General features: G+C 39.5%; 1 protein-coding gene across 2 annotated transcripts in view; it reads right to left on the bottom strand.

The window, feature by feature from the left end:
- ptchd1.S (patched domain containing 1 S homeolog) overlaps positions 1 to 16811 on the bottom strand; it is an 86737-nt gene extending 69926 nt beyond the window's left edge. The window contains exons 1-2 of one of the 2 annotated variants that reach the window (XM_041583643.1): positions 16714 to 16811; positions 15051 to 16364 (exon numbers count right to left, since the gene is read on the bottom strand). In XM_041583643.1, the coding sequence (XP_041439577.1) occupies positions 15051 to 15479 (429 nt within the window). In that variant the 5' untranslated portion in view covers positions 15480 to 16364; positions 16714 to 16811. Of the gene's footprint in view, positions 1 to 15050; positions 16365 to 16516; positions 16607 to 16713 lie in introns of those variants that run through there. The other variant, XM_041583642.1, reaches the window with a different exon arrangement.
- Positions 16812 to 17801: the final 990 nt, after the last annotated feature.

Below are 17801 nucleotides of genomic sequence, written 5' to 3'. Positions count from 1 at the left end.
TTCATCTAGCATGGAAATAACAGGCAAAAATGTCAGGATAAAGAAAGGAAAAAGGTAGACAGATTTTAATTAAAGCTGACCCTTAAACCATGAGGGTATAGTATTTTCTCTTTGTCATGTAAAATTTATCTGCTGGCATTGGACTGCTAAAAATTCAAAGCTTTATATCTATGTCAATACAGTAATAGTTCACTATCCTTTGTTAAGGAATTGCTTACATATACTGTATATGTAGCACAGTGTGTCAAATATATGGTAAAAGCAGCACAGCATAAGATTTATGGCCACTATAGATCCAGAAGATAGGTTGGAAGAAAGCGAAATCGGAAATCACAAATGCTACTATTTCAACAAATACAGAAAGCATTCTTCAAGTACCTGTATATCTTGCAGAATTAAATGTCAGTGCCAGTCTTTTGGGATATTAGGATTCAGATACCTCTTTGGATTTTTTCTTTTGCATTGTGTTATATAACATGCACAATTCTATAGTTATGGCATGTGTCACACATGCATTAGCATCCATTTGTCAACCATCGGAATCCTCATTATTTAGAAGAACTTAGAAACATAAGAGGTGCATTGTATTGAATCAAAACCATGAACCAATGACCTACAGAAAGTAAAGTGTTCAGTTATGGGACCTGTTATCCAGAATGCTCAGAACTTGATGTTTTCCGGAGAAGGGGTCTTTATGTAATTTGAATCTCCATACGATAAGTCTACTAAAAAAAATGATTTACCAATAATACACCAATAGGAATGTTTTGCCTCCTATAAGGATTAATTATATCTTAGTTAAGATCAAGGACAAGGTACTGTTTTATTATTACAGAAAAAAAAAAAAGAAATAATATTTTGATTATTTGAATTATTGATTGAAATGGAGCTTTCTAGATAATGGGTTTCCAGATAACGGATCCCATACATGTATCTGTAGTATAAAAGGAGAAAGAAAGACTCACATAAGAATGGTCGACTTTCCTTCCCCTTACTTTTCACCCATGGAAAACGTTGCATTTATCTACCTGCAAATTCTAAGACAATTTTCTGTTTTGAAATATTCTAGGCTTCCGTGCACTTCTATATCATACCCATAATTAAAGGGTTGAACACCCAGTCATGTGTTGTTGAATATTGTTCCTTTCCTTTTAAATCTGCCTTCAATTATTAATAGATGGGTTTAACATATTGGCCATCCCATGCAGATTAGACTAATTGTTAATGACTCTTGACATGCTAGCTGTAAACTGCTCATAATCTCAGATCAATTAAAAATACATAACCTGTCTCTCGATTAAGACATCCATTAATGTGTTTTACCACAATGCACATGATTCGTGCTTCTCGTGGCAGTATCTGGGGAGTCTAGCAATTTTTCTGACGTGGGCCATTGTTATCCTTCATAAAATATGTGCAGCGTTTCCGCCAAATGAAAGGGTTACTAAAGCCAACAAAAAAGCAAACAAGGTAAACTACAATTAAAAATTCTATTTACATAGTCTGACTAATGCATATGTATACATTTTTTTATGGATTATGAATTGTTAAGAATATAATTTCCTACCCAGGCTTTATATTCACAAAGATAATATCTGGTTGACAAGAAAGCAGTGAAATCCATCCATGTTGCAAACCCTGCAGGGGGCTGTGGGTTCTAGTATTTTGAGAATGAAATGTAGGGAAAATACCCCAACATAAACTACACTAAGTTTGTGTACAATTGGATCTTTTTCCCTGAGTCGGAGGTCATTGCATCCATTGCATATATGTAATATCCTGCCTGGAGTTAAACCTGTGACCTGGTTCCAACCAGACTACCCTAGGTATTCCCCTCTCCCTGCTTCCCCCCACATAGTTAGTTACCCCTGAAATTGCCTGTAAGAGTTTGCTCACGTATAGGTGCAGAGTAAGTGCAGTGGGGCTCATGGGCGTCACCTTCTGGTTCTCTGGTCTTCTTCCCTAAGTGAGCGATGTATCTTATGCTCCAAAAGTGGCGAAAATTGCTGAAGGGAATGAAGAGGACCCGAAGGAGACCGGAGATCCAGAAGATGTTGCCCATGAGCTACGCTGCTCTTACTCTGTCCTATCAAGCAAAGCCTTTGGGCTAGGATGGTACTATATCTACTTGTATCTACATTAAAACAAGTAGAATGAAGGTCCCTTTAACCAATACCACCTAAAGACCCATGAATGAATAACTGGAAAAAAATGAGCCACAAAGGCAGAAAATAAAATGTTATTATCTGTTCCATGAAGCCTTGTCCCATTTCCTTGAGAGCAAAGGCATTTTATAATAGGGGATGCAGGTAAACACTAATATCAACATATTTGGATTGAAAATAAATGTCCCTTCCCCATGGACTATGGGTAATACTTGCTTTGTGTCACAGCTTTTTTATGTCTAGGTGACAGATCCCATTTGTTGCTCAGATGAGAAAAATTCACTTTAAGACTTCAACCAATCAGATTGAATCTGGCTCCTGCGGCTATTATAAAGGATTAAGCACCATTACATTTTATTTGCAGTTTGGCAAAGGCTGGACATATTACATGTGTTCACTGCTACGGTGTATAAAGTCAATAAGTATAACATTCACAGTTTGTTTTGTTGCAAATTGTACCTGTATTTTTTTTGCAGCGCACATTTTTCATACATATATTCATAGCACAAATATTTAGCTAATCAGCTATCTGTTAGTATACACTGCCACCTGGGTACACTTTCTATATTATATATGTAATTTGCAGACAAACACTAAATTGAACATTAATGAAGTCTGAGGTTTTCTAATACCAACCACACACATTTTTTACAAAACCAAATATTGCTGAAAGTTATTCATCTCCAGAGGAATAAAACATCCTCTTTTTTCTGAGGTCAGGAGCCATAAACAAATCTTGGCTAACAAATTATTTTCTTTTTAATTTTCATGTTCATTTTATGAACATAAAATTCAATGTTGAGATAGTGCTGGAACATCTGCAACCAAGTAAACTGTTTCTATTTTAATTATAAACATGGAGAAATTTAAAGGGCAATTCGCCTGTGTTCAGCATCAAACCCACTGTACAGCAATCTAAGATATGGTAAGAAGTGGCATAACTAGTGTGCACCAGGCCCCCCTGCAAAAAAAAAAATCTTCGCAGGGGCCTAGTGCACAACAACCGGTACCCACCTACTCCCTGCCCACAGCCGCCCACTCCCCCCCTGCTGGCCCAATGTGTTGCCTCCGTGTCTAATCTCCCTGGAGCCCCTGCTGGGGAGGGAAGGATTCTTTACAATTATACTCTGTTTCCTCTATAGTTAAGCCACTGATGGTAAGCCTTGTTTACAAAAGTGCACAAAAGGGTGCAAAAACAGGACAAACCAATATAGTTTTTGCACACATTCAGCCTGCCCTGCTAGGACTTTAGACAGACTTGCACCCAAAAGCCACTGCAATCTGGGTATTTATCTAGTGCATGTTGATGAGTGTAGCTGCCCCATTTCACTTTGCTGAAAAATTTGCAAAACCATCGAAAATTTTTAAAAAATACAAGACTTACCCAATGGGCATTGTGTCTTGCCTTTATTCTCTTACCAAATGCATTGCAGTCATTGGCCATTTTTTCTTGAACCAAATGCATTGGAGTCAAGGTGCATTTTTTTCTCTAGTCTTTCATGTGCCAAATACATTGGAGTAAACTTGTGTTTTTTTTTCTCTGCTAAAACAAAAGCCATAATAAAATTCTATATGGGGCAAAAAACAAAAAAACAAACTCTCATACCTAATGAGCACTAAGTTATGTAGTTTTGGACTTGCCTCATTGTAAATGATACCTGAGAAGGCTAAGGGTAATGTCACACATTTTCTTCACTAGCAGAAAACCACTGGTGGAGAGAACACCAATATGGCCTCCTCCCATATGATTTTCTTGTTGAAACCCACCTTGTGCAGTGACTAGTGGATGCCATTCATTCCACTGCCTCCACACAAGGAGAGGTAGAAGTCTACATATGGTCTGAAACTATTAAGTGGAACTCTATTTACAGATCTCTCCTACAACTACAGTATGCTAATGCCAAAAGTAATGTGTGTGTGTGTGGGGGGGAGACCCAAAAGAGAATAAAATCCATTTGCCATTTCTAATTTAAAAATCAAGAGCATAACACATTTCAGCAAGAGCCATATTTACAGGTACAGTATATTGTTCAACAAAGCTGTAAATTGCACTCTGAATAATTGTTTTCCCTTTTAAAACTCGGACCAGAAAAAATCGGACTTTAATAAATAATCCCCTCAATTAATCAGAAAACACTCAATTCAATTCAGTTTCCTGATGCAATTTTAAGAAAAAAAGGCCCCATGCTGACAAAAAAAAGTTAAAATAAGCAGCTAGTGATGACAAATCATCATCCCATCAGGGCTGTATTTAGGTCCACTGCTACCCTAGGCACCGGACCTAACAGCGCCATCCCCCAACATACAGAATGATATCAAGCACAAGGTGTCACTTCCTCTAAATGTCACTTTAAGATTTTGTACCCATTTTTCTTTTAAATATGTTTTCAATTATAGGCACCTGAGGGCCTGTGTATAGGGTGGAAGCTTTTTGGGGCTGGCCCTCGGGTGCCTATTTAATCTAAACAAAAATATATATGTGTGTATATATATATATATATATATATATATATATATATATATATATATATATATATATATATATATATATATATATATATATATATATGGCCCTGCACCTCATAGCACTGAGGTTCTATACATTTAATATACATTTTACTGAACTATATTTGGAAAACTTCAAAAATGTTGTACTTGTCTTAAGGCCCCCAATAAAAGCTGAACAAGTCGGCAGCTTATTGGCCTGTGTGTGGGGCCATCTGACGGGCTTTCCCAGTCGATATCTGGCCGAAAGTCTGCCAGATCTCGATTGGGCGGGTTAAAAAATCCCGTCGGATCGCGGCCACATTTCTGCATGTATGCGATCCCGCAATCCGACTGCTGTTTTCCTGCATTATGATCCGATCGTTGGGTCCTAGGGCCCACAATCGGATCAGCCCGATATCGCCAATTCGGACAAAGATCCTCCCGTTTGGCGGCATCTCTACATCTATGGCCACTATTAGTCATGAAACCCAGGGAGGGTAAAGTTATTATACTGTGAACTTGCAGCCATATTTACCGCTTGCAATCAGATTGTGCTGTATGTAAACAGTATTAATTTTATAGACAAATTCCTACATGAAGGTTACATTCCTGCCAGGTATAGTTTAGTGATGTGCGGGCCGGCCAAATACCCATGGGGCGGGTTCAGGCCAACCTCATACCCCCCTTTCAGGGTCGCGGGTGGCTCCGGGTTGAGCTCTTCTTCCTGCTCTCCCCGCCGTGACTTTACAATGCCAGCTTCCGACTTCCCGGTTCAACTTTTATAGACACACGCCTGCTCACCCCACCCCTTTTGTGCCATCATCGGCAGGGCGGGTGGCTCAGGTCTATAAAAGGAACCCGGTAGTCGCGCGCGGGTGGAGGGCGGATACCGGGCGGGTCGGGTTAAACCTGACCCGCACATCACTAATATTGTTAATGATTTCTTTATGAAAGACCAGTTTTCCATGGGGTATAATTAATATGCATCACTGTCCTGCATCTTATCTACATTTCCATTCAGTCTATAAGCGTCTTCTCCTAAAAAATCTTGTGTTTCCATGTTGGTGTTCAGTTGCCTCAAAGCTCTCTTGGGCCCTCTGTTCTTGGGGGCAAATTCACTAAGATTCGTAGTTGCGCCAGGCGTAACTTCGCCGCACTTCGCCACACTTCGCCAGGCGTAGTTTAGCCAGCGCTTCGCAAATTCACTAAAATCCGACGTTGCGCTCAGGGGTAGCGTAAGGTTGCGAAGTTGCGCTAGCGTTGATTCGCTAAGCGAAGCGAAGTTACGCTAGCGATGGTTAATTTGCATACGGCGCCAAATTCAAATTTCAATGGAGGAATACGTATCAGCACTACAAATGCCTAGAAAACCTTCAAAACATCAAATAAAATTTTTATTTTGCCCTACACATGTGCCCACTGTATAGGTAAGTTGCCATGAGTCAGGAAATGTAGGGGGGAAGGAGGGGAGCCCCAAAAAAATTTGCGATCTTTTTCAGCCTATCACCCATAATGTAGAAAACACGCCAGCGTTTTTTGGGACTTAGAAAAAATTTTGACTTTTTTTGAAGCAATCCCTATCTACTCTATTGCGCTTCGCCTGGTCTGAGGTGGCGAAAGAAGTCTAGTGTAAAAGGTAGCGTTCAGTACACTGCGCGCGTTAGTGAATTTGCGTAGTTACGTCCGTAGCGATAACTCGCCAGGTGTAAGGGTGCGAAGTAACACTAGTGAATCTACGCCAGCGTTCGTTAGTGAATTTGCGCAGTAACGAAAATGCCAAACGCTAGCGAAGTAACGCTAGCGTTCGGAGCTTTGGCACTTAGTGAATTTGCCCCTTTGTGTCCCAACTAATTTCAACACCTGATAAATACTATTGTTTCTTATCACCTCCTAATATTCCTGTGCCTGTCTTTGCCATTCTGCTTATTTCCTCTCCATTCTTACATTCTTCCTTTGACTCCATGCAAAATTACTAAAGACCTTCAAAATAACATTAAAAAGTATCCATAATGACACAGAAGCCTGTTTATAAACAGTCCCATTTTTAGTGGTTTTAGAAAACCATGACAGTTATTAAAAGATCCAAAAATAAAAACCACAAATGAAAAGAAGCTGAACGATATGCTAAAAACTACAAAAACCGTGAAAGCCTTTTTGGGCAAATACTACTTTAAAAAAATCAGAAAGTCCAAAGTGATAAAAACAAAATGGTCCAAAAGGATCAGTGCAGCTCCCATTGACTTATATAGGACCTCAACAACTTTTACTTGGAAAATTTTGATATTGGAGTATTTACACTTAATACATTTTAAATTTCTTGTGTTTTAGAGAAATAAAAAACAGAAATTATTAGAGATTTGTGAAAAAAAGAGATTCAAATGTTAGTAAACAGTAGCACAGCAGAACCAAGACACAACCTACTTGTGAATCCAATATATATAATCTATCCTATGCAAATAGTTATATTATCACTGTTTCTAATGGCTGATTTTGAAGTAGCTTCTTAAGTTAGAACACTGTGACATATGACTTTATGGATGGATCAATCTGAAGCTAAATTTCATTAGGGAGGTATAAGAAACGTATAGCTTCACATTATCCCTGTATATACCACTGAGAGTCACACACATCACATTCTCATATACAAAGCATAAACGTGGTGTAACTGTCAAAGAAAATAAGGCTCATTAGTGGTACAAAGTGCAAAAATAGGTGCAAATTGCAATATTCTGCAGCCACAGCACACTGTTATATCCCAGATTTCATGTGTAATTGCACCTTCCACAACACAGGACAAATCATTTGTGCATATAATTTGTGCCTGCCACATAAAGAATGGTGTAAGAGCGAGATGTGAGCACCCACCTACATGCCGCTTACTCGGGTGCTATTCTTTAGGTACAAGAGCGAGTGCCTGTGGGTGCAAGGAGCTAACGGAGTTCTGTACTTATCACTTGCCACATTTGAATGTGTAAATACACTGTGATACAAAATGCTATAGATGAAAGGACAAGTTTTTAACTTGAGTAGAATGACAGGTGGCATTTAAGCACTATGCTTTTTGCCCTCTGTAAATATCCCATTGACAAAATGTCAAGAACTGCTGCCAGTCTCTTCACATTACACTCAATGGGAAGTGCAGTGCTTGCAGAACAGAAGGACAATCAATGGCCCAGAATGCAGATGATCTAGTTTGGGGTGGAGGGGAGTAATTACACATTTGCCACCGGCATTGAAAACTCCATTCATTATAATTTAAATCTCCATTCATTATAATATGATTGTATTTGTGTCAATTCTCAACAATGTATCACTGCAATTATATTTAAGACACACTGTAATTGTCTTAATATTGTCTGCCACAGCCTAAAGGATACACATCAATTTATTTTGCTCCTCACACTTAAAGGGCTTTAATAAAAAGAAACCTATCTCCAATATACTTTAACTAAAAAATTTGTACAGTTTTTATAAGAAACCTGCCTGTATGCAGTGAAATTCTCCCTTCATTTACTGCTGTGGATAGGAATTGTCAGATGGTCCCTAACTGCTGAGCAGGGAAACAATCATACGTATGAACAGCAGGGGGAGCCCCCGTCTTACTTCCCAGCCATGCAGAACTCAAGCAGCTTTGTTTGTGACGATCCCTAAGCAGCCCAGACCACACTGAGCATGTGCACAGTCTTAGTCTTGCAAATAAACAAAGTTACAAGATGTTGACCCCCTGTAGCCAACTTTCAACTATGAAAATGTTCCTGGGGATGCCAAATAAGGGCCGTGATCAACTACTGGTAACGCCCATGTGGACGTGCAGCCTACAAGAGGCTTTGCTTGGCAGTGCACTTGGTTTGTATGCAACTAAAACTAAAAGCCTGAAATTGAATTGTATGCAACTAAAAATTGAAAGCCTGAAATTGAACAAAAAGCACCTGCTTTGAGGCCACTGGGAGCAACATCCAAGGGGTTGGCGATGAACATAAGCCACTGGTTGGTTGGGGATCACTCATTTTAGAAATTAGCTGAATGTGGTTTTGGTGCAAGGCAAATATAATGCCCTATGAAATATTTATCTACTTTGCCAGTCACATGATAGACCAAGTTTATATCCAAAATCATGGGTGGCCTGAGTGATAAAATGCCCATGTAGCTTCTGCTGAGCTGTTTGACAGATAAGGACAGATACAGTACAGTATATACAGGTGAAGTATGTTTGCCACACCTGTTTTTATGTTGGATTATGTAAACTGATGCTCCTTGTTGGCAGGCATGACAAAATCAGAGAGGTTCTAGCTGATTAATTCTGATTAATTTGTTTGTAATCCCAAACAGGCAAATGTTTGTGTATGGAAAGTCATATAGTTCCTGTTGGAGGTTACCCAAAGGAATGACCAGGGTATGGCAACTTTTAATTGATGAATTTAATCCAAACAACCGTGATTTTTTGTCCCACTGAATTGAATGGTGTGCCATGTGCACTACATTTTCCTACTTTTAAAGTGGACCTGTCACCTACACATAAAAAACTGCACAATGAAAGTCCTTTGCAAATTAAACATGAAACACAAATTCTTTCTTTCATTAAAACATCCATACCTGTTAAAAAAGGTATTTAAATGTCTGAGCTGTCAATCAAATATATGCTCCACCTCTATGCCTGAGGGCCATCAAGTACTTTCACTTTCAATTCAGCACTTCCCACATATCACTGCACTTCTCACATTGTCCCTTCCCTCCTTAGGCTCTATAATTATGTAGGGCACTGCGCATGGGCATTATGTTCCCCATTCTGGTGCATACACAAGGTTTTAGGGTGATACAAAATTTATCTTAATAACAGTGTCCACAAAATGGCTCCTGCCTGCTTGCTGTGATAGTGTAATTCTAAGACTGAAGGAAACACAATTTAAATAATACATATAGGGGGCAAATTCACTAAGCGCCGAAGCGCCAAATGCTAGCGTTAATTCGCTAGCGTTTGGCATTATCGTTACTGCGCAAATTCACTAACGAACGCTGGCGTAGTTTCGCTAGTGTTACTTCGCATCCTAACACCAGGCGAATTGTGCAGTGTAGTGAACGCTACCTTTTACGCTAGACTTCTTTCGCCACCTCAGACCTGGCGAAGCGCAATAGAGTAGATAGGGATTGTTTCAAAAAAAGTCAAAAAATTTTCTAAGTCCCAAAAAACGCTGGCGTGTTTTCTACATTATGGGTGATACGCTGAAAAAGATTGAATTTTTTTTTGGGGCTCCCCTCCTCCCCCCTACATTTCCTGACTCATGGCAACTTACCTAGACAGTGGGCACATGTGTAGGGCAAAATAAAATTTTTATTTGATGATTTGAAGGTTTTCTTGGCATTTGTAGTGCTGATACGTATTCCTCCATTGAAATTTGAATTTGGCACCGTATGCAAATTAGCCTTCACTAGCGTAACTTCGCTTTACATAGCGAATCAACGCTAGCGCAACTTTGCAACCTTACGCTACCCCTGAGCGCAACTTCAGATTTTAGTGAATTTGCGGAGCGCTGGCGAAACTACGCCTGGCGAAGTGCAGCGAAGTGTGGCGAAGTGTGGCGAAGTTGCGCCTGGCGCAACTTCGCATCTTAGTGAATTTGCCCCATAGTGTAAGTAAAGTTTATTTTGCTCAGCTAACATGATAATAAAGAATTTGGAATTATTTCTTAGGATGACAGTTCCCCTTTATATTCCCATTTTGTTAAATCAGCTTCTTAATGTCATGAAAGTAACAAGACAAAATCTGTACATTTTCTTAATGTTAAACAGTATCCTGTAACCATTCATTTTAAGGATACATAAAGAGGATGGAGCATATTTCCCCTAAAAGACTGGGACACCCATTTATCTCATTTTAGAGGTTTTTGAAACCACAAATCAACACGTTTTCTCTAAAATCGCAATGCCATGTAACTTTTGAAAAGATCTGAATATTTAAGAGCCCAATTTGGTTCATACTAGCTTGGATTCCAATAATTTTCTATAGACTAAATATTCATGCATCCTCCTTATGCCGAGCACTGTAGAATATGTTCCCTTCACCTTTCCATAAAGCTCTAGATAAATGGTGCCGGGTTCTTCCTTCTATCATAGATGAACAGTGGGAAAAAATCCAAGGATTCACTATATTATTTTTTAATTTCTACAAGAGATACATTTCAAAACCTTGCATTAGTTGTATTATACTCCTGTAAGGTTAAGTAAAATGTATCCCAATAGATCTTCAGCTTGTCCCTGTTGTCAATCCTCTGAAGCTGATTTTTTTACTATTTGTGCATTTAAAAAAATAATTTTGCATTCTTTTTACTTCTCTGTTCCATCTCTATTTTAGCTTGTCTGATAGCTGTCTGATCAATTTTTTTTTTTTTACATGATTTATTGGCCTCCTTGTAACTGGTAAACACACGTCTTTTCTTATCAACCTTAACACCAACACTTGTATCGAACCACAGAGGAAATGCTTTGCAACAAGGGGAATCTACTGACGTGTATTTATTAAGCAACATTTCAAAGACATCCCATTTTTCTTCTGTGTTTAACCCTGTGAAAATCCTTTTCCAGTTAATATTGTTCAGAGATGCTCTTATATTGGCAAAGTTTGCACGTTGAAAATGCTGTGTTTTAGTTGCTCCCTCATAGTGTTGCCTCTGTAACATAATCTCAAAGGAGACCATGTTATGTTTACTATTCCCCAAATGCTCAGCCACGCAAATGCTAGAGAATAGTTTGATATTATTAGTTATTACAAGATCCAAAAGAGAATCATTCCTAGTAGGTTCTTGAACGAGCTGGAATAAAAAGTTGCCATTCAGCATATTAAAAAACCTTCTAGCTTTTTCTGACTGGGCAAACCCATTACCCTGTTCATGTCTGGAAAATTGAAGTCTGGATAATAACTTGACCTAGTTGTGAAGACGCTTCTATTTGTAAAAGTAGCTGGGCTTCATTCTCCTCACTTATACAAGGTGGTTTGTAGTTTAAACTAATGATAATTTTCTTTGTTACTTTTTGTGCCATTGAAATCTCTACTTAGAGGGATTCCATGCTGTCCCCAGTGCCATTCACTATTATTTCTATAGAGTATGGCTTTAATTCAGGCTTGAATTACCCCCCTTTTTAATCCCTCTGTCCCTCCTAAAAAGGGTGTAGCGATTTAAGTTCACAGCCCAGTAACATGTTTCATCCCACCAGTTATCTCAGTTATACCAATTATATTATAAATATAAGTGCCTGTAATTAACTCTAGCTCTCCCATTTTACCTGACGAACTCCATCCATTTGCCAAAATGCATCGGAGGTTACTACCTCTTTTTCTGATATCTACATTAATTAATGGAGAATTCATTTTTAAATTAATATTAGCCTGTTTTCCTTGTAACAGAAGGATTTCCCTAGCTTACAAACTGTTCACCCCGTTTCACTCCTCCCCCATGACCCCTTACTACTCCCAATGCCTAGTACACCCTAGCTTCCCCAAAAATCTCTAGTTCACTTACCCCCCCCGCCTAGTTTAAACACTCCTCCAACCTCTTAGCCATTCTTTCCCCCAGCACAACGGACCCCCTGTCATTGTGGTGCAAAGTAAAACTCATATATTGTGTAGAATGCTGTTATTTATAATGCCATTATTTCTGCCAAAAAAAAATTATACTACAATGGTCAAAACCCAGTCCCCCTACTGTTTCTCAATGGATGAACCTAGTCAATAAAATGTTACCAGTTATAAAACTTACTTATGAAGCCAGAGGAGTGTCTTTAATTTGAGAAGATTTGGAGTCCATGGGTCTCCTTCAGTTTTCAAATATATGTTTAACATAGTTGTGCTCCATTATGCAACATGCTGCATTTTCATGCATCTGATGCAACTAAAAATGCAGTAACTTGTGTTAAAACACATCTAAATATAATATATACATTTTTTTACATTCAGTACACCTTTCAGTAGAGATACTCTTGTGTCTAATAACCCTAAAGGATATTTATAAAAATAGCTTACTGAGTCTTACAGGCCAGGCCCTCAGCTGATGCACATGGATTACTGGGTATATAAAAGCAATAGGCATTTTATACCTGTTACACTGCATTTGCCAGTTAAAACGTAATACTATTTTTTTTTTGAGTTTACAAGCAATCATATATGCTTTTATGGCCACTCTGCATGTTCAGTATCTGTCACAATCCTACATAAAATTATGGTTGCTATACTTAGGTTGCACTGTGCTCTCACTCTCCTAATATTAATCTGAAGCTGTGGCAAGTTCTAGAAATGTGTGCATACCTCAATATACTCTTGTGTGTATTGCTCAGTGCACTTTTCATTTCACATATGTTTTTGCATTTACAATCTAATTAAAGTGCTTCCCGAGTCAAATGATCTCCTGTGTCTATGAGCTCTAACACAATTAATATAAACAGCGTTGTAACATCTTCCAATTTTGTTCCTCTTACTTTCCATGTCTGTAACAAGGCACTGCCTGCTTTAATTTTACAGGACAAAGGAGAAGTGGGTTCCTAATTGCTCCATTTATTTTACTTCATCTATACCAGTGATCCCCAACCAGTGGCTTGTGAGCAACATGTTACTCAACAACCACTTGGATGCTGATCCCAGTGGCCTCAAAGCAGGTTCTTATTTTTTAATTCCAGACTTGGAGACAATTCTTGGTTGCATAAAAACCAGGTGTATTGTAGGCTGCCAGCCCACATAGAGGCCGTTCACAGCCCTTATTTGGCATCCCCACGAGGGACTTGTTTCATGCTTGTTTTACTCCCTAACTCTTTTTACAATTTGAATGTGGCTCATGGGTAAAAAAGGTTGGGGGGCTCTGATCTATACAATGGAAATACATGCAATTCACATTTTGATCCACTTCAGTTATTGAATATCCTCCAGACAGTTGTTAGGTTGCCTTTTCACTAGGTTACTACAGTACAATTGAGCACAGAAAACTTTTGCAAAGAAAAGTCTCTATGTGGGTTTTTCACAAATTGACATGCAGCAACAACTATTCCTAAAGCAAACCTAAAGGCCAGTGTGACCATTACATCAGGGCTAGATGCTTATGGGGTGAATAATAATATTTCTTCATTTTCTCTTACACCATTATTACATTGGATGCAAATTGCAACAATGTAATTTAAAGGGGTTGTTCAGCTTCCAAACTAGTTGTTTTCAGATTGTTCTATTTATAATTTTTTTTTACCATTTACCATTGAAAGCTTAATGTTCTAGTCTCTGGAGTTTCAATCTGGCAGCTCAGTGATCCAGGTGCAGATTCTGAACTGTTACAATTTGCTTCATTCCGTTGATATATTTTTCAGCAGTATCTGTGGCGTATTAGCAACTATTGTATCAATTCTAACAACTGCAACTCAGGGATTCTGCTCAGGAGGATCAAAGATAAGAAATGTATCAACTAATGTATTATTTTAGAAGCAAAGTAGAAGTTCTTAATTCTGATGAATTATCTGGAAACAACTGAACTAAAAAGGTGTTGAAAGGTGAACAACCCATTTAAGCTTCATAGGGTTTTATATGTAAAATAACAATGCAAACATTTATTGTTCATAAACATTTGTTTTTGTTTTCAAACCCTAGGGGAATAAAGAAGTAGTTATATTCTATCGCAGGTGGCATTCTTTTATTTATTATTGCAAATAGTTGTAATGCATGTGGCCCAGAAACAGAAAAACTTTTCCAGACAACAAGCTATCCAAAAATGAATGCATATATTTGGTGCTAAGGGTGGAGATAAGGATTTACACAGATGTGGAGGACATAAAGCTCTACTGGGTTGATATGTCTAGTAAATTATACCATTTATGGGAGTAAGCCTGAAACTTTGTCTGGTTGTCTGACCTAATAAATTAAACTTTTGCAGGTGTTGCAGCAGTATTTTTACCTGATATGTCTATGTAACCCCTGCCAAGGGTTTCTGACTGCTTTACACTCAACTCAACAAAGTTACACAAGGTGGTTGAAGCACAAGCAATTTTATTTACTCTAGTACAGGGGTACCTATGAGCCACATTCAAATGTTAAAAGAGCTGAGGGACACAGCATGAAAAAGTCCCTTGGGGTGCCAAATAAGGGCTGTGATTGGCTATTTGGCAGCCCCTATGTGGACTGGCAGGCTACAAGAGGCTCTACTTGGCACTATACTTAGCTTTTATGGAATTAAAACTTGCAATTCAAAAATAAGCACCTGCTTTGAGGACCCTGAGAGCAACATCCATGGGGTTGGAGAGCAACATGTTGCTTAGGAGCTACTGGTTGGGGATCACTGCTCTAGTAAATGATACCAAGGCAACAGGTGGAGTGAAGCAGTGTCTGCTCTGAGAGCCAAGTGAAATGAAGCAGTGTCTGCAGCAGCCACTTACCTTTAAGATAAGATCGGTGTGATGTTGGTCCAGCATGTTGGCTCTCCTAGAAGATGTGATGATGACCCTGCCGTACCATCCAGGAGTTTGCAGATCAGAATACAGACGATGCTTGGATCGATTTACAGGGAAGAGGCTATCCACTAGGTTCCTCTCTATCTTGGCCAGGCTGTGTTTAGGGGCAAGCAAATATTCGATGTTCTCCTCTACTCTGTACCTACTGAAACTGGCCCCCAGCAAGATTGAGATCAATACTGGGGCTGAGATAAAAAACACTGGATGGCTGGCAATAAAAAAGCCAAGTCTTGAAAAGCAATTTCTCAGGCCCCTGTGCAGAACCTTCCGCAACATCCTAGTGCAGAGGCAGCTTAGGAGGGGGACAGTTACAGGCTGAGATCTGAAGCCCCCCCAGAGCCTGGCCAGGACCATCAGGGACCACAAGCATACAGAGATGTTCTCTTCTTAAAACACAAGAGGGGGGAAATAATATGATGCTCAAGAACATAAACCATTAGTAGTCTCTGTGTGTGAAAAGATCTCTCACTCTCTGGCTGCTCAATTCTCACTAAATGAAAACAGAAGAGGTGCAATATAAAGTGTGGCTGAAAGATTAGTGTCCTTGCAAATCTTTCACTTCCCAGTGTCACAGGTGAGTTTAAAAGCATATTAGAGACTTTGCACCGTTACTCAATCCTCATCATCATCATCCTCCTGAAGGAAGCGGCTCTTGCTGGGTTAATTCATTAGAACTACCTGCAACTGATCAGTCACTGTAGTGACAGTTAGGAAAGTTGATTTTAAACTGTTTTTTTTTTTTTTTTTTAATCGCCCAAGGATCAGCGTCCCATATTCCTATGGCAATGAAGATCCATGAAGGTCCAGGTGAGGGTCACTTCCCAGCTGTTCATTTAACCATCTTGCAGCAACCGGTGATGGAAAGTCTCTCAACACTTTAGGTTAGTCCCATGATGACTCGGCAGCACAAGAGGAGCAATCCCAGCGACAATGAAGACAGATTAGGAGCCAGTAGACTTGACAATATAATGAATATAAAATTTAAATAAGCCTCTTCCCTGACTCCCCTCTTAGAAGCCCATCGGTAGTTGATAGGGTCTCAGCCAGAGATGGGAATATACCTGCTTCATGGTTGCATTGGAAAGATCACCACATAGATACAATTTTGTGTATTTCATTGGTCTCAGGCGATTATTTAGCACATCATTTATATGTATAGTCACTGCCAACGTGCAGCTGCATCTCCTCTTGCATAATAGTAAGGCTCAGGCAGGAATTCTCCCAGCAGGTAGGTTGCATCTGAAACAAGAAGCCAGCGATAGAAGAGAAGAGAAAAATACATTAGCAGGCAAGCTGCCCACCCCTATATGTCTGTCTCATTGCCTCCCCCCTCCTCAAGGCAGCTCACATGTACAGCACCCACTAATTCTACTTGAAAACTTGCATCTTACCAGGGAACATTGCAAGGCAAAACCCTTACTAAAAAACCTACAGGTACAGCCCCATGAAGCAATAAGATGTCTTCTAATTCAACACTGCACATCCCTATCTCCCACTCCCCCTCCTCAGCTGCTCCTCCCTGAATCAACAGCCACAGGGGCTGCCCCTCCTTCTAGAAAAGAAATACAAGCAGATTGAAATAAATCACCATGAAATACTTTCAGGATTGGCATTCGCCTCTTGGTCATTATTTCTCGCTGTCTCTGCGATTGTTGCCAGACGCAACGACCAGCTGCTGCTGCTGCTGCTATTGTGCAGCGTCTCCTACACAAGGAATAGCCCTAGAAGTCGCAAACGGACGTGCCAGGGATCGTTAAAATCGTGTTAGTGGTTGTGCTCACTAGAAATGCTTCATGGCATTGATCCTGAACACTGCTGTGATAACCTGCCTGCCAGAGAGATTTCTCATTAATGAGCAATTAGTTACAGTGTGGGGGAAGAGGAAGGTGTGTGTGTGTGTGTGTGTGTATCTATATCTATACATAAATATATATATATTTATATTCACATTCACATTAGTGTGTTCTTAGTATTTATTAGAGTGCATGTATGGAGACTCCAGCACATTCCCAAGTGCCATACCAGCATCCGCAGAAAGAGTATCAGCAGGTCAAAGCTGCATCTGTACTGTGTGTGTGTAGTTTAATAACCTTTGCAGGCTGCAGAATTCATCCATCCCTCCCCTGGGCGCAGTTCTCAGTCCAGTTGTGTATGTGCGCTATTATTGCATCATGCAGAGGTTGGACTGCAACTCTCCCCCTTTGTCCTCCATCCTGCTGTGAGCCTGTAAGATTAGCAACAGGCTTTGCTGGAAAAACTCTCTTTCCTGCATTCATTATGTCAGTGAGCGGTGGAGCCCCTTCCTTTACTGCCACATATAACAACCACAGCCCCAAACTGAAATGGCTCAAGCGAATAAAAAAAAAAAAGAAACATTTAGGGGCAGACATATATCCAGCTTGTCAGATTTAGTGCTGGCACAATGCATCTTTAATTGTCTTCTTTCCACCAGTGTAACGTCGTTTACTGAGATTTAATATGGGCCTTGTTGTGTGACGTCAGAAGACACCAACTCTGACGCACGTGTGAAAGAACTGTAAATGAAAGTACGGCTCAGTTGCAGGGATAAACTGAATTATCCGCAATAGAATACGCCTAGCAGAGTTTCTTCATCATCTTTGTTTCCTTCCTACCTCTTCTACACAGTACGATTATCATCAGTCATTCCGTTACATT

Source organism: Xenopus laevis, chromosome 2S (genome assembly GCF_017654675.1).
Source record: "Xenopus laevis strain J_2021 chromosome 2S, Xenopus_laevis_v10.1, whole genome shotgun sequence".
NCBI lineage: Eukaryota > Metazoa > Chordata > Amphibia > Anura > Pipidae > Xenopus > Xenopus laevis.
The sequence above is the reverse complement of the archived record's forward strand: the minus strand, read 5'-3'. Positions and strand labels throughout refer to the sequence as shown.